We start from the raw sequence: 22,046 nt of genomic DNA, 5'->3' as shown, positions 1-22,046 counted from the left end.
CCCACTGTCAAACGTGGGGGCAGCATCATGCTCTGGGGGTGCTTCTCTTCAGCAGGGACAGGGAAGATGGATGGAGCCAAATACAGGACAGTCTTGGAAGAAGACCTGTTGGGGTCTGCAAAAGACTTGAGACTGGGGCGGAGGTTCACCTTCCAGCAGGACGACGACCCTCAACATAAAACCAGGGCTACAAGGGAATGGTTCAAAACATATTCATGAGTTAGAATGGCCCAGTCAAAGTCCAGACCGAAATCCAGTCGAGACTCTGTGGAAAGATCTGAAAACTGCCGTTCACAAACGCTCTCCACCTAATCTGACTGAGCTTGAGCTGTTTTGCAAAGAAGAATGGGCAAAAATTTCAGTCTCCAGATGTGCAAAGCTGGTACAGACATACCCCAAAAGACCTGCAGCTGTAATATCAGCAAAAGGTGGTTCCACAGTGTATTGACTCAGGGGGGCTGAATACTTTTGCACACAGCAAAAAAAATTTAAATCATGTATAATTTTCTTTGTACTTGTGTGCCACTTTGTGTTGGTCTGTCACATAAAATTCCAATAAAATATATTTGTTTGTGGCCGTAACGTGACAAAATGTGGAAAAGTTCAAGGAGTATGAAAACTTTTCAAGTCACTGTAACTGTTCACCAACCGCTTATATTCTGAGGCCGCATGTGTAGAACAAAGTCGGTTTCTGGTGCCGATCGAGCAGCTGGGGGGGTGGACATGGCACCTCCCTCACAGTATGGGCAGCGTATGATCGCTTTAACCCCTAATCAGATGGACTGCTCCAGCATCAAGTGGGCAGCAGCCGGCAGGTCAGTTTTATTGCCCGGTCGGTGGACCAGACATGTGGAATTTGCCAGAATTTCCATGTTGACAGTCCCAGTCTGTCGCCAGTAACAGAGTACTGATCCAGTACTGTACTGGTACTCTTTTCCCCAGGTTTAAAGTGTGTATTCTTCACTGTGTGGGGCTCATTGCAGTCATTCTTATGTGAGACAACATAAAGTCAGAGGTTTCTGTGGGCTGCTGGGACTCAAACGATATAACTGAATACTGAATTTTTACAGCGACGTAGACAAAGAAACTGTATTTGGTGAGGAACACCAAAAATCCTTTCACTTGCAGTGAAAATATTCTTATAAAGAAAGATTGAAAGAAAGATCTGGAACAAACACTTGTTGCGTCAGTCTACTGAGAAAATGCTCAGAAGGTCATTGTGAGTAATGACGTGTTTGTTGGGAAGCAGGAAGTGATCCCCGTGGAGCTGCTCTTTAAACACGGCTGATGGCAGTCCAGCAGGAATTATTAGCTTTGTTCTGCTCAGGCTTCGCTCGCCTGCATGTCTGCTTTCCCTTTCGACACCCAGACGTACTGTTGACCCACGGAGAACATCAGGGTCATCAGGAGGCATCGCCAGCGTTCAGTGATGACTCTCAGCATCTTCAGCCTGACAAAGTCAAAATGTTTCCAGTTCAACACGCTTCATCACACGATAACTTTTCTCCAAAAGCACAAAAGCTTCAGCCCTTCTCTCATCAGCACACCGTGTTAGCGACACAAGCAGCTTTTTAAAGCCACGATGTGTTTCGTCCTCCTGAACTGTAGATTCTGTGGACTTCGTTCAGGAGTGTTGATGGAATGAAAGATGAGATATTCCTGGTAATACTTCACAGTCCAAATATCCCTCACATTTTATAGACATCTGCTGGTTTGAAGACCCTCAAGTGAGCAGTAAAAAGGCACCAAACTCTTTATTTTAAGGTCTTTCTGAGCAAATGAAACACTTTAAAATCAGTGTTCTCTGACTGTGCTTTGTGGTCATGGATGGATACTGAGCGGGCCTCCCAGTCACAGGCCCAGGGGCCCCGGGGCCCACGAGGTCAGGAGCTGGCTCCTCTTCTTCTTGTCCTCTTGATCAGACTGTTGTAATCCTGAGTGTCTGCCAACCAAATCCAGTCCAACATTTGTTTTATATCTAACATTTGCTTTGATGGGTCAATAGTTTTCCAAATAAATCAAATTAAATCATTTCAGTGACATTTCTGCAAATGAACTCTGCAGTTTGGTACTAATGAAGGGAATTCAGAGAGTTTGATTGGCACATTTCTAATGAATGAATTCAAATGAAGTGCTGGAGAAACCTGGAGAGTCATTGAAATGGTGCTCAGCAGACGTGGACAAAAACAATCTCCATGCAAACACAGTTGAACATCTAGAGATAATGTTTCCAGAGCTGAATGAATATTAATTTGACATTAAACAGAGCTTTTCACTCAAATACATTTTCTATTTAAGTTGGATCAAGTTTTATTGTTCTTTCCAGGAAACTTAAGAAAATCGATTTCAGGCCCACAGAATAAAGAATTACCTTGTTTGTTATTGTTTACTCCTTCATGTTCAGCTGCACAGAGGCTGCTACAGAAAACACTAAAAAAACATGTGAAAAGTTATTAAAATCAGTTTGACAGCTGAAGAAAACTGAACCTCCATCTTTAGGAAAGGTTTCCTGTGAGGCTTCATGCTGTACGGTGTAAAATAACATGGAAGATAAAATAATAACAGCTGGTAAATTGTACTGAGTATTTCTGCAGTGTGTATTAGTACCTGTTGAACTACTCCTTTCATAGCATGTTTGGCGCCATCTGATGGTGAAATGATGTCATCTTCGTTAACAGATGACATGTTGTTGTTGGTTCTTTTAAATGACTGAATAGTTAAATGTCCTCAGAACTGCATGAATGACTGCAGTGACTCACACTGATGCCAGCAGTGACGTCTTCAACACAAACATTCAGGCTTCATGTTCATCTGCATGGAACTGAGCTGTTAGTGTGCCCTCCAGTGGTCACGGTCAGTAACTACAACACTGACAATAACGCTGACATTCATCCTGACATTCAGACATTATTTTAACAGGACTGCTCATCAGTCTCATAGTGACACTATGTGTTAACATAAAATTCATTTGACTGTCATAAAAACTGATTTCACAAGTGATTTTGTTCTTTCTGAACGAACTGATGTGGACTCTGAGATGATCAGAGCATGTACTGCCCTCCAGTGGTCACACTGAGTCACTACAACACTGCATTGATCGCCGCGTGCTGATCAGTCCTGATGACCTCATGACAGCTGTGGACAGTGAGACGAGGACTGGAGATGAAGTCAATATCAGTACGAGTGTCAGTGCTAATGTGTGTGTTAATATGAAGGAATACAAATAAAAACATTATTACTTAAAGAAGTGACAAATTAAGGCAACTGATGATAAAACACCTTTTTTCCAAACTGTCCACAGGTGCTCACTGACTGCAGGTTTCTACCTGAGTCTGTTCAGCTTTTCACCAAAAACCTCTTTTTTCAAACATTTTGCTTGTTTACACACACAGGATGTGTTTTTAGTTCACGGCCTCGATGTGAAGGTGTGTGTGTGTGTGTGTGTGTGTGTGTGTGTGTGTGTGTGTGTGTGTGTGTGTGTATCTTGACTGGACAGTTAGGATTCTTGTGAGTCTTGCAGTGGGATTTCTCTGTGGGTGCTCAGGAGCTCTGGCATGTACCTCAAACACTCGTGATCGCTGTCTATCGTATGGAAATGATCATTTATTTGTTTTACACTCGTTTCTTGTACCAGAGGAAAACTAATAACCAAATTCAGTGAATCCACTTAATCAGTCTCACATCAAAGTCCTGACTTCTCCAGGTGGACTAATAACTAAATTAGGACATCTGTGGTGAAATTTGAGGCTTAAAACAATTATTTGAAAATCAGCCCAGTCATAAGCAGGAAGTGAAGATAGCTTTGGCCGCTCTGAGCTCCCTCCTCCCTCCGGAGAGTCATTTCCTGTATCCGTGTCACGTGGGCGTCGCTGCTGACCTGCCGCTGTGGACCTGCAGCAGGTCCTGAATCTGTTGATCAGTGGGAGAAGTGAGCGTTGAGCACAGATCATGACCGATTCTTTGGCCTCAGTCACCAAATGAAACACTGGACCGTGTTTCACAGGACACGTCTGAACCTGCAGATTCTAAACTGGCCTCTTTCAGACCAAGAAATCAGGAGAAGATTCACTTTGTCGACATCTGAAGCAAACATTTGAAGCTAGCAGATAAAATCCGGCACAAACATCAGTTTGTTGTCACTCTAGTGATTTGTTGTTTTGACATGGACAGTGTTTAAAATGGATGACGGAAACCAGGAAGTGGAAGCATTTCATACCATTGACACGGCCTGAAGTGGGTTTTCTGTTATTCTACAGCATCTTCGCCTGAGGCGACGTGTGGTTGTCAGGCTATGGACTCTAATGGTGTTCAAAGATACTTTGGAGCTTCTAGTTCAGACTGGTTCGTCGTGGGTGTGGTAATGATCGTTAGGCCAATCAGAGCTCCTCTCTTGTGTCAGTGGAGAATAATTCCCTCAGAAAACTTAGAACACAGAGAAGTCGCAGAGTCAAATAAACAATAAAATAAAACAATACATGAAACCATCCCAACTAGTGAGAAGATGAAACTTTATTGGTCCCACGCCAGGGAAGTTCAGCTGTTACAGATCGTTCCACATCATGACTTTATCAAAAGGCACTGAATGCTTTCTCTCATTACCACTACATTACAATTACAATTACAATTTGTCATTTGGCAGACGCTTTTATCCAAAGTGATGTACATATTAGATTTTCATACATCACAAGCAAGGTTCTAGACAGGAGAGAACAACAAGAGTGAGTGCTCTAACGCAACTTTGTGGTCCAACTGGACAGAGGTGCTCAGACAAAGTCCTACAAAGGAGTTTTTTTTTTGTTTTTGTTTTTTTGTAAATGGAATTATGCAGTTGTTTTCACAGCGCTAAAATATATGATGATAAAATATCATTGTGACTAAGTACTGCACATATGCTGGTATTACAGAGGACTAACTGCATGAACAGTAGATGTAGTGTGGTCACACGGTAGAAATACACTTTACAAATCATCTTAGTGGGTGTTATCTGGATATTATGAGCTACAGAGACAAAAAAAAACACACGTCATCTTAATTCCATCATGTATTAAAAGGATTTGTACTAGTTATCAAATGACTATGGAGGCAAATATATGGTCATTTTCTTATGTATTGATGTCTTGAGTACGTAAATGTGTGTCTGTCTGTAGTGACTGAAAGAGTTCACGCCACGATGACGCCTCCAGTTCTTTTCTTGGTACCTTCTCTGGGGAAGCAAACGGTCGGAATCAATCAGGCCTGATCGATTGGCCTCTATCACTGTACAAAGAAACTCATTTCCATGTTGTGGAAAGGAGATCCTTGAGTCCATAAGCAAACTAAAAGTAGTGCATCATGTATCCCACCGTGACCTGTGAACAAGATCAGTTTTATTTCAGCCATTACAGATCAGTGGGAGGCAGGAGACATGGGGACAGAGAGAGGGGTCCCTCAGCAAAATCTAACCGGGAAACATTCCTCTAACAGGAACCTCCCTCCTGCAGAGACACTGAGGAACCAATCTTAGACCAGAACCCAAACCCAAAGCCAGGATAAAGAGGTTCAGTGAACGTGGTGTTGAAGGTGTGGAGGTGGATCAGTGTGTCAGAGGAGACTCTGTAGAAGGACAGAGTGCCAGCAGGATAGTCCACATACACTCCCACTCCTTCAACTCCCCCACTGGGGGAGGTGGGGGGGGTGGGGGTTCTTCTGTTATTGTGGTAGACAACGTAACAACCATCGGAGCAGATCAGAGTCCAGGACTGATCATTCTCTCCAAACCTGCAGTCAGCAGTGTTTCCTCGCCTTCTGATTCCTCTGTAAGATGCTGATATAAAAGCTCCTCCTCTCCACTTGACCTCCCAGTAACAGCGACCAGTCAGACCATTTGTACACAGCAGCTGCCTCCAGTAGTTAAATCTGTCTGGATTATCAGGATATGACTGATCCTCCGGCACATACGTCACCTTCCTGTTGTTGTCAGACAGTCTGAGGTTTCCGTTTACGGTGTTCATGTCGATTGTGAGTTCACAGGAATCTGATGGGGAGAAAGACATGACATGCTCAGAGCTCGATTACAGTCGGTGCTCGTGTCGTGACCAGTGAATGGGAAAGGAAGGTTACCATCATGGTATCGCTGCTGTTACAGACAATGCACGCAGTATGGATGTAGCAGTGAGAGAGGCCAGACTGTCCTTGCACAATCAGTGTTTTGCAGACGCTTCACAGGTAGCTTTGAACGTAGGCCTCCAGCCGCCTGCTTGGTCAGGTGAGACGGCTGGAGACTTTTTTTCTCTGAAGTTCAACTGCAACAGCTGAGCTGACAGCAACAGACTGTTCAACCTGCCAATGCGTAAACTGATCCTGGATGTGGTCATCAGATGGAACAGCTCTTTGAATTACTTTAGAAAAGGACTCTTACCGACTGCAGCATTCATTTTGATTTGATACTGTACATGGTTCAGTCCTCAATCATCCTCTGACGTCAGGGCTGGCTACTTTTTATTTCATTTTATGAAAGAAGGAAAGCAAATTTTTTTTTTAAATTGTTACATCTTCTGATCAGAAACCCTGATAAGAATCACACTAAACATTTTCCTCATCGCGGTGAATTCTTGACATTATATTATATTATGTGAGCTGTACTTTGGCATTCTTTTATGATGCAGCAGATGTTTTTCCAAATCTGGTTTCAGAAAGTACTGGGTGACGTCACAGTTTGAAGATAGTTGAATATGTGCTGCTTTGTTTTCAGGAATCAAAATCAAAAACACACTTACACTTCCTCAGACCTGGTCTCAACCACTGGACTTCACCAGGCTCCACCCTGTAAAACAGAAGGGGGGGGGGGGGGGGTTGAATGTAATCTGCTTTAACTTTCAACATTTGCAGGCAATTTCAGTTGGAAATCAATCAAGAAAAACTCAAATGTTCAGGTGAGATCTGTCACCAGCTTTAACAGAGAAAGTGTTTCCAGCTCTTCCTCCTCTCTCAGACTGACTGTCTGTGGCTTCAGCCTCTTAATACCTGAGAGTGTCCAGCCTCCACTGTGAATCCTCCAGTCCAGCAGACAGCAGCTTCACTCCCGAGTCTCCTGGATAATTGTAGCTCAGGTCCAGCTCCTTCAGGTGGGAGGGGTTGGAGTTCAGAGCTGACGCCAGAGAAACACAGCCGTCCTTTGTGATCAGACATCCTGACAGCCTGCAATCACACAAAACAGACATGTCAGATCATCTGAGGGCACGGCTGTGTCAACAGTGTGAATCTGATTTTAAAGGGTCATCAGCTGAATGGATCAGTGAACCCTGACCTGAGAGTTTCCAGTTCACAGTGTGAACTCTTCAGTCCATCAGACAGCAGCTTCACTCCTGAATCCTTCAGGTCGTTGTTACTCATGTCCAGCTCTCTCAGACTGGAGGACTGGCAACTGAGAACTGAGGACAGAGCTTCACAGCTTGTCTTTGTCAGGTTACACATCCTCAGTCTGAAGAGGAAATAATGAAAAACAAGACAAACAACATCTGTGTTAAAATGTCGAGTCAGGACTTTTCCAGATTCTGTCTCTGTATAAACTCGTCCCAGCACGTTAAAATCCTTGCTGTTTTACTCTAAACATGTGGAAACGTGACAGCATGACTGAATCAGATATAAAAACATGTCCACTAATTAAAGAACATAATATCAAAACATAAATAAGGTTCTTGACCTCAGCTCGAGTTCATAGTACGTCAGAACTATGAATCTGAATGTGAACGAAATGATGGAACTTCCAATTTAGAGAAATATTAAAATGACTGAAGACAAACTGCACTATGATCTGACCTGAGTGTTTTCAGTTTGCACTGAGAACTCTTCAGACCATCAGACAGCAGCTTCACTCCTGAATCCTGCAGGTCGTTGTTACTCAGGTCCAGCTCTCTCAGACTGGAGGACTGGGAACTGAGAACTGAGGACAGAGCTTCACAGCTTGTCTCTGTGAGGTTACAGCCACTCAGTCTGAAGAGGAAATAATGAAAAACAAGACAAATCTGTGTTAAAATCTTGAATCTAATATAGATAGATAGATAGATAGATAGATAGATAGATAGATAGATAGATAGATAGATAGATAGATAGATCTTAAAATCCTTGCTGTTTTACTGTAAACAAATTGAAGACATGGCAATTAATCATTCCAGATCTAGAATAAACAGACATCCAGTAATCAAATGAGATTCTGCACAGCCACAATTCACGTCGTGCTGTACAGCATGTGAATCTGAATAAGAAGAATACATTGGAAAATTCAAATACTTTGTGTGATGTGAAATGAGTCTTGAGGCTATCGTAAAATTTAGAGAAATAAATAATTTCAGACAAACTGATTTAATCTGACCTCAGAGTTTCCAGAGGACTCTGGACCCCAGCAGACAGCAGCTTCACTCCTGAATCCTTCAGGTTGTTATTGCTCAAGTCCAACTCTCTCAGAGTACAGGACTGGGAGCTGAGAACTGAGGAAAGAGCTTCAAGACTTCTCTTGGAGAGGCTGCAGCCTCTCAGTCTGGACAGACAACAGTAAGGAAATAAGTGAGAAGTTATTTAGTTTGTGCTCCAACTGAAAGGTAGCAGAAACTTTGTCAACTAAATCCTACTTACAGAGCTCTCTTGGAGGCTTTGACTACTGGTAGCAGCCTCAGAAGAGCCTCCTCTGAAGCAGAGTATTTCTCCAGGTCAAATAAGTCCAGATCTTTTTCTGATGACAGTAAGATGAAGACCAGAGCTGACCACTGAGCAGGAGAGAGATAATATCTGGAGAGACTTCCTGAACTCAGGTAATGCTGGATCTCCTCCACTAGAGAATGATCGTTCAGTTCATTCAGACAGTGGAACAGACTGATGCGTTGCTCTGCAGAGGGAGTCTCTTCAATCTTCTTCTTGATGTACTCAACTATTTGCTGATTGGTTTCTGAGCCGCTGCCTGTCTGCGTCAGCAGGCCTCGTAGGAGAGTCTCACTGGTCTGCAGTGAAAGGCCCAGGAGGAATCGGAGGAACAAGTCCAAGTGTCCATTTGGACTCTGTAAGGCCTTGTCCACAGCACTCTGGTAGAAGTGTGTCTCTGCGGATTCATGGTGGGGTGGTGGTTCTTGGGACAGAAGATTGGTGCCACAGTTGGAGAATTTCAAATGGACATGAAGAGCAGCCAGAAACTCTTGAAAACTCACATGGACAAAGCAGAACACCGTGTCCTGGTACAGTCCTCTCTCCTCTTTAAAGATCTGTGTGAACACTCCTGAATACACTGAAGCATCTCTGACATCAATGTAACACTCTCTCAGGTCTGACTCGTAGAAGATCAGCTTGCCCTTCTGCAGCTGCTCAAAAGCCAGTTTTCCCAGAGACACAATCATCTTCTTGTTGTCTGCAGTCCAGTGCGGATCTGTCTCAGCTCCTCGTTTATATTTGATATTCTTCAGTTTCAACTGGATCACCAGAAAATGAATGTACATCTCAGTCAGGGTCTTGGGCAGCTCCCCTCTCTTTTTGGTTTTCAACACGTCCTCAAGAACTGCCGCAGCGATCCTGCAGAAGACCGGGATGTGGCACATGATGTGGAGGCTTCGTGATGCTTTTATGTGAGAGATGATTCTTCTGGCCTGCTCTGAATCCCTGAATCTCTTCCTGAAGTACTCCTCCTTCTGTTGGTCAGTGAACCCTCTGACCTCTGTCACCATGTCAACACACTCAGGAGGGATGTGATTGGCTGCTGCTGGACGTGAGGTTATCCAGAGGCGAGCAGAGGGAAGCAGTTTCCCCCTGATGAGGTTTGTCAGCAGCACGTCCACTGAGGTGGACTCTGTAACATCAGTCAGGATCTCATTGTTGTGGAAGTCCAGAGGAAGTCGACACTCATCCAGACCATGAAAGATGAACAAAACCTGGAACTCTTCAAACCTGCAGATTCCTGCTTCTTTGGTTTCAGTAAAGAAGTGATGAACAAGTTCCACCAAGCTGAACTTTCTCTCTTTCAGCACATTCAGCTCTCTGAAAGTGAATGGAAATATGAACTGTATGTGCTGGTTGGCTTTGCCTTCAGCCCAGTCCAGAGTGAACTTATGTATTAAGACTGTTTTCCCAATGCCAGCCACTCCCTTTGTAATCACTGTTCTGACTGGTCGATTGCTTTGATGAGGGGGCTTAAAGATGTCTTCTTGTCTGATGGTTGTTTCTGCCCTGTGTGCTTTCCTTGATGCTGTTTCAATCTGTCTGACCTCGTGTTCGTCGTTGACCCCTCCAGTCCCTCCCTCTGTGATGTGGAGCTCTGTGTAGATCTCATTCAGAAACGCTGAGGTTCCTGCTCTAGCGATGCCCTCAAAGAAACACTGGAACTTCTTCTGCAGGCTAAATTTAAGTTTAAGCTGACAAACAGCCGAATGGCTTCCTGAAGGAACACACAAACCAGAACTCATCAGTGATTGATAAAGTTAATATGACAGTTTAATTCTCCTAAAGATGCACATTTAAACATCTCATGAGTCATTATTAACTGTCCTATTTATCCAGCAGTTAACCTTTAGAGAAATCCTCTTACTGCTCTGCAGACAGTCAGCCAGCTCCTCTTGCTTCATTCTCCTCAGGAAGTGCTGTGTGATCTTCAGAAATGCCTCTCTGCTGCTCTTCCTCTGCTCTTCATCCTCGCCATCTAACACCTCTTCATCCTCCCCCTGACTCTCTAAGTATTCTGAGTCATTTGAACTCAAACCGATCTGGATCTTCTTCAGTTCATGATCCATATATGTCCAAATGTTCTCCTTGAGCTCCTGGAACATAATATTATATAAATGAGAGTCAAATCAAAGGTGAGATCTGTTGGACAGACTGAAGAAAGCTGCTGCATGGAGATTACAGTGAAAAGAGTAGATGTAAAAGTAGTTGTACATATACAGACCATAAATATGGGGTCAAGGTTTGTTTGATTCTGCCGAACAGACTGACCACTGGGAACCTCTGAGCTCTCCTGGTCGGCTCTGTGGAGGAATCATTAAGAATTAGCTCACATTATCTCTGTCCACACAGGGACAAACACAAAGTAAAGGTCCTTTGAGTTCAAGTGTTGATTACAACATTGAATCAGATGATTTCAGATGACATTTAAGTGTTATTTGTACTGCTGATTCCACTGGCATCAACAGACCAGTCTACATATTTGTGTAGCTTTCAGTTTACTGTGTTATTTCTCCAGCTTGTCTGGTTTAATCCCACTAGCTCTTATTGAGCCCTGTAATACTGTGGACAGCAACACAGCTTGCAGTAGCTAACTGGATGCTATCCGCCCAGCCCATGGAACAGACAAAGGCATGCTGACCCCTGGTATTATAGAGTGGTTCTAGGTATGCGGGACATCACCTCTCTTGCAGGGACAGAGGCAGTGCGGGAGGTAGAGTGGTATCAACTACATATAGCTGGGCTCACTTCTACACATGGTACTGGGTCTGGAAACAAACTCCTAGAGACACCGGGCAGGTGTGTGGATACTCACAAGCCCTGAATCTGACTGTGAGCTGCTAAGAGGAACTAACTGGCTGTTGTGTATGACTATGGACCATACAGCAGTTCAGAGTATCCAGCTTTCTTGGAGTCCCGAGGTGGGGTCCTGTCTTGGACGCTTGGGTGTAGAGAAAAGCAGCTGATGACCACCTGGTGGTAAGCTGGATCAGGTGGCCGGGAAGATTTCTGATTGATGCCTCCCAAGAATTTCCCATGCATCCCAGGAGAGGATGGAGCATTGTAGTAGTCAGAAAGTGGTCGGTGCTTGTTGTGGTGCCAACCTGAGAATTCCCATGTGAACACAGGTAATGAGGGGAGCCTCTTGAGCTTTGACCTCAGGAAGCAGCGGATAGGTACTGGGAGGCCAGAAGGACTGTGGCTTCAGTAGTCACAGGAGCCAAAACCCCAGAGCGGGAAGGTCACAGAGAAGGACATTTGCTTGACTTCAAGGATGTTCTGGTGAACTATCAAACGACTCAGGAAGCACTGACTCAAGCAAAGACTGACCAGGAGACGCAGGCAACAGGCAAAAGCTTCACATGAATTCACACACTGACCGATCAGCAGTTTCAAATCGTGTCAGTTGTGCAGACCCTTATCTGTTAGGGTTGTCCCACTGGGTTGGGGTAACACTCTGTTACCTGAGAAATAACCCAGAGTGGACTTTTATGGTCATAAACGACGTGCTGAGGAGAATGGATGGAGGGAGGGTGCGTTTAGATTATTCTTGTGTGTTTAAGTTAAGTTGGATACCTAAAAACGTAGGCTGTGTTCTCATGTCCGACCATCTTGGAATCCTTCTTTAACACTGTACTTGACCGGTTGTACTGGGCAGCAAACACGTTACGAAGACATTTCAGTTTTAAATCCTCACCTTTCATCAACAGAATGACGTCCATCTTTGAAGGATGTAGGACGTTTCATATATCTGTCACTCTTCCTGGACACATTGCTGGTTTCTGATTTTTCCAGTTTCCTCCTGATTGGAAACATATAAAATTCGTAACATAATCTGTGCTGCGCCCACAGCACTGTGGTTATACTGGGCAGCTTTCAGATGTGAGAATATAAATGTATGTGAAGAGGAACAATGCTGAAATAAACATAAAGGTTTGAGGAAACTGCTCTGGATAAATTACAATGAAACTATGAATCAGTAATATTTTACTGTTATTAACAGCTTACCTCTTCGCTGCAGTGGGTTGTTGTTGTTGTTGTTGACGTCGTCCTTTAAAATCAATGTGTCGTTCATTGGACCAGTTACTCTTGAGGGACACACAGCTGGGTTCAGGTTCAGCAGAGGATGGTCTCCCATCAGTCCTGTTTGACAGAGAGGAAGACCCTCAGAGGTGGAAACTCACTTTTTAGTCTTCAGACAGAAGCTGCTGTTGAAACCAGCAGAACGACAACATGATCAACACACCAAAGTTCAATAAAACATTCAGGTGAATGATTTCAGTCTGTGCAGCTCTGGACAAAACCAAAACAGAGCTAAAAACAGCAGAATATTGGACCAAATTAGGTCCAGTGTTAAAACAGATGTCAAGAGTTGAAGAATGGTTATACTGGGGCCACGTTCACCACTTTGTGAACCTCTGGTTTATACAATCGTATGTTCCACAAAGTTATTACTCAAAGGTCGACATGTTGGGCCAGAGCGAAACCGAAGCAGTCGCGGCTCAGACAGTTCGTCCATATTTATTTCTCACTCGGGTTTATTCTTAAAACTACACTTACACTAGTTGCAGAAATTGTGTACAAGAGAAAAAGACACATTCTGTATCTGAGATTTAGGAGCAAATTCTTTCAAATTGCTTAATATTTCAGTTTTCTTGCAACATTAATGTTTTCATAGTCTATATCAGTGTGAACAGACTCCTAAAACACATGAAAAATCCATAATGATAACTGGAAACTTGGCTAGAAAATGCTCTCAGACCTCTAACGAGGAGGCAGTCAGTGCTGACTACAAAACCCACAGTTCAGCTACGAATGAATGAGTTCTTATCTCGAAAAAAAAAACAACAGTTTACAAATAATGAGTTAATAACATCAAAATATCACCGATTTATGTTTTAACAGCTTACCTCTTTGCTGCAGTGGGTTGCTGTTGTTCTTGTTGTTGTTGTTGTTGTTGTTGTCGTCTTTGTCCTTTAAAGTCAATGTGTCGTTCATTAGACCAATTACTCTTGAGGGACACACAGCTGGGTTCAGGTTCAGCAGAGGATGGTCTCCCATCAGTCCTGTTTGACAGAGAGGAAGACCCTCAGAGGTGGAAACTCACTTTTTAGTCTTCAGACAGAAGCTGCTGTTGAAACCAGCAGAACGACAACATGAAGAATTGAGTTGAAGAATGGTTATACTGGGGCCACGTTCACCACTTTGTCTCTCCTGGACACACTGCTGGTATGATTGTATAAACCAGAGGTTCACAAAGTTATTACTCAAAGGTCGACATGTTGGGCCAGAGCGAAACCGAAGCAGTCGAGGCTCAGACAGTTCGTCCATATTTATTTCTCACTCGGGTTTATTCTTAAAACTAGTTGCAGAAATTGTGTACAAGAGAAAAAGACACATTCTGTATCTGAGATTTAGGAGCAAATTCTTTCAAATTGCTTAATATTTCAGTTTTCTTGCAACATTAATGTTTTCATAGTCTATATCAATGTCAACAGACTCCTAAAACACATGAAAAATCCATAATGATAACTGGAAACTTGGCTAGAAAATGCTCTCAGACTACAAAACCCACAGTTCAGCTACGAATGAATGAGTTCCTATCTTGACACAGAACTCCTCTTTGGGATCCCAGGAGGCAAACAAAAATACTCGGGGGTCTATTTTCAACTCCGCCGCCAGTGCGGCGCAGGTGCGGCACAAAGTCAGGTCCGCCGTGCCGATGGGGCGTGGCGGCGCAGACTTTGGTATTTTCGTGCGCTGCCCCTCCGGCGCATCTCCTCCTCCTTCTCATCTCAGTCCCACCCAGCGGCGCAACTTGGAAAGAGGGAGGGGAGAAGGTGTGGAGTGGGTTTGACACAGCCGAGTCAAATTTTCACCTATCACAGCAGCTCCTCGCCTCACCTTTAAGAACACCACTGGCCAGGCTCATGGCAAGTTTGGAGGATGACTGAGACCCCACAGGAAAGTGTCCGACGCCCAAACTTCTCCCAGGAGGAGACTGACGTCACTCGTGTCTCATGACGCGTTTGTATTACTTTGCACACCTGTTTGTATATACTGTTTATTTTTTCTCAGTATATATATATTGTTTTATATTCTGTTCAATATTTTGTGGTATATTTTGTTTATATATATTCTCAATATAAATATTTTGTTTTTATATATATAGTTTTCTCTCTTTTCTAACTTTATTCTAATTCTATTCTTGTAAGGAGCTCTGCAACAAAAACAATTCCCCCTCAGGGATGAATAAAGGATTTCTGATTCTGATTCTGATGCCTAAATATGAGGTCCTTAGATGGTAAATCCTCCTCCTCCTCCTCATCCTCCTCAAAGCAATGATGTACTCCATCTTTGTAGATAACGTTAAGCATTACAATGATAACATTTGTATTTGGAATGAAATGACGTGGGTAATAGCGGACAACAATCATCACTTATGTTTTTTCCATGTGTCTGTCTCTCTGTCTCTCGAGTGCTCTGAGACAGATGCAGTATATCTGCTCTGTAGGACGTCACGGCTGTTTCTGGTTGGCACAGCAACGTTAATTGATTAGTTTGCATCCCTGTTTCACCTGTGTACATTCGGTCAGGGTGAGTGACCGTTACGCGTGCCCAACGCGCTTGCGATGTCGTCAGATGAGATACTGATCAAAATATATAAATATAGGTCTGAATGTATGTGCTGACTCAGACAGTTGTATTGAATCGTGGCTGTTGGTAATTATTGATCGCAGTGTGCGTTTGATGACTGACCGAGCACTGCTGAAAACACCGTTAAAACCACACTGCCGTCTTGTTGATGGTGTGATATATGGCGTCATCAACCACGTTTTCAGTGGATAGCCGTTATTACCTAGCAGCCACCCATCCAGATGGGTGTCCCCCTGAAAGACTGTAGGGATGCTAGAATTCGCCACGATGAACGAGTCACAAGACACGAACGATCACCAGACATCCCTGTTTCACCTGTGTACATTTGGTCAGGTTGAGTGACCATTACACATGCCGAACGCGTAACGCTGGGAACTGAGGGGTTTGATGGTGGGTCCATGAGTCGAGAGGATGGAGTTGGAGAATAATGTATTTCAGGAGAGTGGGTGAACTATGAATTATGCCACTGGCAAGCTAATCAACCATCACTGTCAGGACAGACTGGACTTCTTCCATCTGTGAGAGACATTAGATGTGTGCATTTTATCAAGTGATCGATGTAAGCAGGACGTATGTGGCACACAGGCCGCCTGTTACCAAACACTGAGTTTAACAGTTCTTCAATAACGCTTACAACATGAATCACTGATGTTTTGTTGTTATTAGCGGCTTACCTCTTTGCTGCAGAGGGTTGTCCTTTAAAATCGATGTGTCGTTCATTGGACCAGTTACTCTGGAAGGACACACAGCTGGGCTCTGGTTCAGATTCAGGTCCAGGTCCAGGATAGTCTGGTGTGTGCTGCTGCCGCTTCTTTGGCCTTTAACACAACACACACACAGCTCTGAGTGTGAATAATGATGGTGGGGTGTTCTGAGTGCTGAGCTCTGACGTGGAGAAGAGTCAAAGACAATTACAGATCCACATCTCACCTCTGAGTTTTGGTCTGGCTCTCAAGCTCCCCTAACACAGTGGTGTTAGGAGGAGGGACTCCCGCGTCTCTGTCCTCAGATGGATTCATGCTGCTGATCTCACATCAGCTCACACACACGTTGGTCTGGAGAGGAAACACAAATTATTCATCTGTACATCAACTGAAATCAGTCTTTCAATAATTTCTCCTATAAAAACATCAGCCGCTCCTTCTGTGACAGGCTGATTTTCCTGTTTCACATCAGTTTCAGCAGCATGAAGTCAGACAGCGGTGCGAGGCGGCGCTGCTGTAGTTCTGCCATCAGTCCACTAGGTGGCATCCTCAAGCTGCAGTAAAGGGAAGAGCAGCGGAGCACACACACTGGATACAGAGAGGACAATTCACTGACACAGAAGGACTGAGACACTTTGATTTGATCTGACCGAGTGTCTTCATCTCCTGATGCAACAAACAGCTGATAACTTCACACCAGCAGCTGGGATTAAGGCTCCAATAGCATTCAACCCTTTCCCTCACACCGGCTAGGAAAACATCAATTCCAAAAAGAAACACTGACTTTCGATTTGTCGGAAAATTCCTGATAATTACCTGCAAAGTTTCCTGCAAAGGACTTTGATTATAGGCATTAATAGGTTGTTTGCAGTCACGTGACTGCAGTGTGAAAGTGAAAACTGCAGAGGACGAGATGAAGTTGTTGCTGCGCTGGTTTAGATGAAATGATAAGAGAAAGGTACAAACAGTTAACAGTACGTGATTCTTACGTGATGAAGAGGAGCGACTCTTCACCTGAACTGAAAGTTTTGCTGTTGTTGAGGCAGCAGATAAAATAACTCTCTGCTCGTTCAGACGTCGTTCTGCTCCAGAAAACAACTGAGAGCAGACAAAACTCTGGAGGCATGAAACTTCATTGTTAACGGTTACTGCACGACCTCGTTACCAAAGTGCTCAGGATGATGTCAAGGCTGCGGAGCTTTTACTGTCCTGTGCATGAACCGAGCTGCAAACGTTGAGCGCCGCGGAGCTGAATGGTGACGTTGCGGTTGTTTGCTCGGTTAACGGCTCGCAAAGGTCGCGTCGGACAGCGGAGACGCGGCCGTTAACGCCCAAACACAACATGCAAAACCGTCGTGAGCTTTTACTTCTGTGGTGACTGCAGAGCTGTTTTCACCGCAACAAGCGAACAGCAGTTAGCGCCATTTAGCTGTTAAAAACAAAAACAAAAAAACATGAAAAACGTCACTTACGTTACCTTCAGACGGAGAAAAGACGCTGCGCCACAAGGCCTGCACAAAGCGAAAGTAAACTTGAAGAGGAAATGAGCTGGGCAGGATGTGAGAACCACCAGAGCCAACACACACACACACACACACACACACACACACACACACACACACACACACACACACACACACACACACACACACACACACACGTGACGTTTGCTTCGCGCACAGCAGGGACTTGTTTACAGCAGTTTGCAGTCAATATGAACACATTCTGTGCTTTGATTTGTACTACTTATTTGTATTTTCAGAAGCATCAAGTGAAGCGTGTAGTAATTCTAGACATTTGACAGAAGCTTCTACAAAATAAGATCAAAGTCTTTGAAGCAGAACAATAAATAAACTGAAAGTCTGTGCTTTGAACTCTTGACCATTGCTTCATTTTCTATCCAATTTGCTGACGATCGGAGCCAAAGTAACCAAAAACTGTGTCACTGTCCAAATATAACTGACCAATCTGCATAAATCCCAAACCAAACTTACACCTGCAGACCAGCCCAACACCTGAGCTTCTCCCTCCAGTGCAGGCATGGTGTGTGTTCCTCACCAGGAGGAATCAGGCGTTAATCCTTGACTGGAGTCTGCAGGGATATACACCCAGTGGCCACTTTATTAGACACACCTGTACAATCTAAAGCAACCCAATATGCCAGGGTTTTTACACTGTTAATTCAGCTACAGATCTTAGCATCGATCTCAGATGTTGGCAGTCTTATATTGAGCTACATTATATTCAGAGGTGTTTCTTATATTCTGTCCTACTCATGTATGTACATAGGAGGACAAAAACACCTCCCAATCAATCAATCAATCAATCAATCAATCAATCAATCAATCAAAAAAAAACACAGGGGTAGCCAAAGTGCTGTACATTGGGACATAATAATAATTGAGTTAAAAGTTACAAGCATAAAAGCAAGCAAACAAATAAACAAGCTCATGGCAAGTGCTTTCTTAGAGGATGCCATTAAAAGCAGGGAAGTGTATTAAAAGCAAGGAATAAAAGTGTGTTTTTAAAAGAGATTTAAAAACAGGAAGCTATGAGGCTTGTCTAATGTTAAAAGGCAACTCGTTCCAGAGCTTGGGAGCAATGGTGGCAAACGCTCTGTCTCCTCTGAGCTTCAGCCTTGTTTTGGGGACTGCCAGCAGCAGCTGATTGGCTTATCTTAGGGATCGGGGTGGACAGTAAGGCTGAAGCAGGTTGTTTAGACATTTAAAAGCAAATAACAGAAGCTTAAAATTAAGTCTGTAGCGCACAGGGAGCCAGTGTAGGGAGGCCAGGATGGGTGTGATGTGCTCATGCCTGCACGTCTTAGCAGGCGTGCAGCAGAGTTCTGCACAAGCTGCAGACGGGTAAGGGAAGCCTGGCTAATCCCTACGTACAAGGAATTGCAGTAGTCAAGACAAGTCATGAAAAAACATGGATTCATTTATCCTAGTCAGGTCTTGATAAAATAGGTTTCACCTTCACTATTTGACATAGTTGATAAAAACTTTTATGTACTACACTACTGATCTGTTTCTCAAATTTAAAATCACAATCAAACTTAACCCCCAAATTAGTGGCACAGACCTTGAGATACAATGACAGAGGGCCAAGATCAGTGTTGGGGGATGAACAACAACGTGGTCTGAACACCATTACTTTGGTCTTATTCTCATTTAGACTGAGGAAATTAAATGAAAGCCAGGCTTTAAAGTTGTTAAGACAGTCTATGAGTGGCTGGACTGCGTGGGCATTGTTTTGTGCCAGTGGAACATAGATCTGGCAATCATCAGCATAAAAATGAAATGTGTGTTTCCTAAAAACAGAACCAAGGGGAAGTAAATAAAGAGCAAATAAAAGAGGGCCGATGATTGAGCCCTGGTGGACCCCATGTGGAAGATGAGCTCATTATAATGTAGTTCAGAACAAGAACACCTTTAACCGCAACCTAGAACTGGAGCTACAGCTGAAACTCCACTCGGTTACAGTCACCGCTGTGTTCAGAGGCACACCCACAGTATCCAACAGCTCGGTCTGCTCCCAGTGTGCTCTGCACTACACTTATGACTACAAACACATGCATAGTGACAAGACTATATGGAAAAAATAAATGTCATTAAAAGGTGATTGAATTAATACCCTCAAATAGGATAAAACGGATCAAACGCAGCAGCAGCCGTGTACAACTGAATTACCAATGTGAGGAGCTGTGTCGTGCATCTTAAATCCATCACTGTAGCGTTGCAGCTGTTGAAAAGATGACTTCAGTTTTGTGGTGCTAAGAGACAGTTTTCAGTGCAGAGGAGGGTGTAACGTCTGTGGGAGTGTCTCAACGCTGTGAAGCAACGGCTGTGGTTCTGCATAGAGCTCTTCTTGTTATCTGCTCTGCCAAACAACATGGCTCCTTCAGATAACGTCCTGCAGCAACGCACTGACGCCAAATCATGAGCAAATACGAAACCTGACCAAGTAGTTTTAGTGCCTAAACCTGACCAGCAGCGACCATTTGGAGGGTGCATCAGCGTGTGCTGCCTACTCATTGACCTTTATTTCATTTCCCTCCTTATCTCCTGTCCTCTCCTCAGACCATAAAACATCAGATATATTAAGATACTTTCATATACTGGTCATAGAATTAGTCTCAATAGATCCTTTTTATTCATGCACCTGTAATATTAGACCATGTCCATGTACCGTGAAATCACCTCATTATACTATATATATATATATATATATATATATATATATATATATATATATATATATATATATATATATATATATATATATATATATATTATACTATTACCACAGTCATCCCATACTGATCCCTTAACTGTCAAAATCATTCATTTAGATTATGGAATAATTGTAGAATAGTACTACAAGAAGGGGATTTCACAGTAGACTGTATGGTTGTATAACAGCAATATTACAGGTTATTATCTTGTCCACACAAGAATTTGTGCGCACAATTAAAAAAAAAAAAAAGTCATCCTAAGGGATTTTAGAGGCTCTGAACATTTCAGCTGTTAAACATCATTTATTTACTCTTGTAGTCTGCACGATAATCAGGCCACATTTCCACAGATGTGTCCTGAAAAGTTGTTTTTGGACCCTCAGGGCCACCGTATTACATTCTACTGCATTACTGCGTTACTTTTTTGACCTCTTATCCCACTGTGCCTGCTTTTTCTAACCTGCTTGCTGTAACAACTAAAGTTCCCTGGTGTGGGGTCAATAAAGTTCTATCTATCTATCTATCTATCTATCTATCTATCTATCTATCTATCTATCTATCTATCTATCTATCTATCTATCTATCTATTGTTTTTAAACTCTGATGAACATGGCGCCCTCTGCTGGCCAAAGGTCAACATCTCTCAGTACTTATGTCCATGTGTCTCTGGAAGTTTTCAAAGTTAACATGTCAAGATTGCATTGAGAAAAGCTTTAGGATCTCTGAGACACAGTCACTCAAACCAATCATATACTTAAGTAATGCTTAGCTAATGGCTCATTATGATTTAATGCATGAATCAATGCAGAATATCTCATCAGTGCTCTGCACGAACAAATGCAGTCTGAAAGTCAGTCTGACTTTATAGACCATCAGTGAAGGAATGTTAATTCACAGTTAAGTAATGTTCAACCAAAGAGCTCAGAGAAACATGAAGCAAGTTTCTTTGTTATTTTCGTCACAGACTCTGTTGTTGTGAAATGTGAGTGTGAAAGAGACACGGACCGTTCATCACCACTCAGTCATCACTTCACACATGAGGTCACCTGACGTCTGTCTGCTCAGGTGAAGTCGTGTCTTGAGTTCCAGGAAAGATGTCTCTTCACGTTGGAGGTCACAGGAAATCCTTCACGTGGTGACTCTTAATTCATCATTAAATCTCAGTTACTTCATTGTCTGTTCACTAGTTTGTATCCCTGTGAAAGCTTAATATTCAACAACAGCAGTCAAATGTTCTTCTTCTCAAACCTGTCAGTCGCTCTGCTGTCTGTCGACCAATGAAAACGCTCCTTAAGCCTCCTCGGCTGAAGAAACGAATCACCTCCCTTTCATTGCACATTTCAGATGAGCACATGAGGTCCTTCTTTCTGTTTTGGACCTCTGGAGCTGTTTTCTGTGCACTCAGCTGCTGTTCAAAGACGAGCACCTGCTTCCTCTGATGAACCAATCGCACGCTTTCATGGCGTCTGGCTTCAGCTGTGTCTTTTCTCAGATCTGAGATCAGTTTAATTGACGCTGTGTGACAGCGTTTATCGGCTCCTCAGATGCTCTAAGAACAGTTTCTTCTCCAGCTGTTGTGTGATGGCTCATCTGGTTAAATGTAGTTTTCTATCATCAGCTTAATGCTAACCTAGCTAGCCTCTGTATTAGCTGCTTGGGCCTAATGTGCGAAGTATTTGAGTATTGAGTTGAGTATTTTAGTGTTTTTATGGTAGCTCTCGTGGACTCCACCTGTGTGTTTACTGGATGAATTATTGTGTTGCTGTACTTCT

At 43.3% G+C, this 22,046-nt stretch overlaps 1 protein-coding gene across 1 annotated transcript; it reads right to left on the bottom strand.

The window, feature by feature from the left end:
* Nucleotides 1–5,229: 5,229 nt before the first annotated feature.
* On the bottom strand, nt 5,230–17,671 carry LOC139327996 (NLR family CARD domain-containing protein 3-like). Its single transcript, XM_070958104.1, has 16 exons — nt 17,515–17,671; nt 16,264–16,388; nt 16,008–16,151; nt 13,587–13,742; nt 12,685–12,819; nt 12,374–12,478; nt 10,901–10,979; nt 10,544–10,772; nt 8,611–10,393; nt 8,351–8,515; nt 7,798–7,971; nt 7,286–7,459; nt 7,003–7,176; nt 6,756–6,802; nt 5,462–6,013; nt 5,230–5,426 (listed from the first exon to the last, which is right to left on the bottom strand). The coding sequence occupies exons 2-16, from the start codon at nt 16,350–16,352 to the stop codon at nt 5,386–5,388; spliced, it is 4,047 nt and encodes a 1,348-aa protein (XP_070814205.1). The 5' UTR covers nt 16,353–16,388; nt 17,515–17,671; the 3' UTR covers nt 5,230–5,385.
* Nucleotides 17,672–22,046: the final 4,375 nt, after the last annotated feature.

The sequence above is a fragment of the Chaetodon trifascialis genome, chromosome 3, assembly GCF_039877785.1.
Source record: "Chaetodon trifascialis isolate fChaTrf1 chromosome 3, fChaTrf1.hap1, whole genome shotgun sequence".
NCBI lineage: Eukaryota > Metazoa > Chordata > Actinopteri > Chaetodontiformes > Chaetodontidae > Chaetodon > Chaetodon trifascialis.
This window is presented reverse-complemented; position numbering and strand designations above follow the sequence as displayed.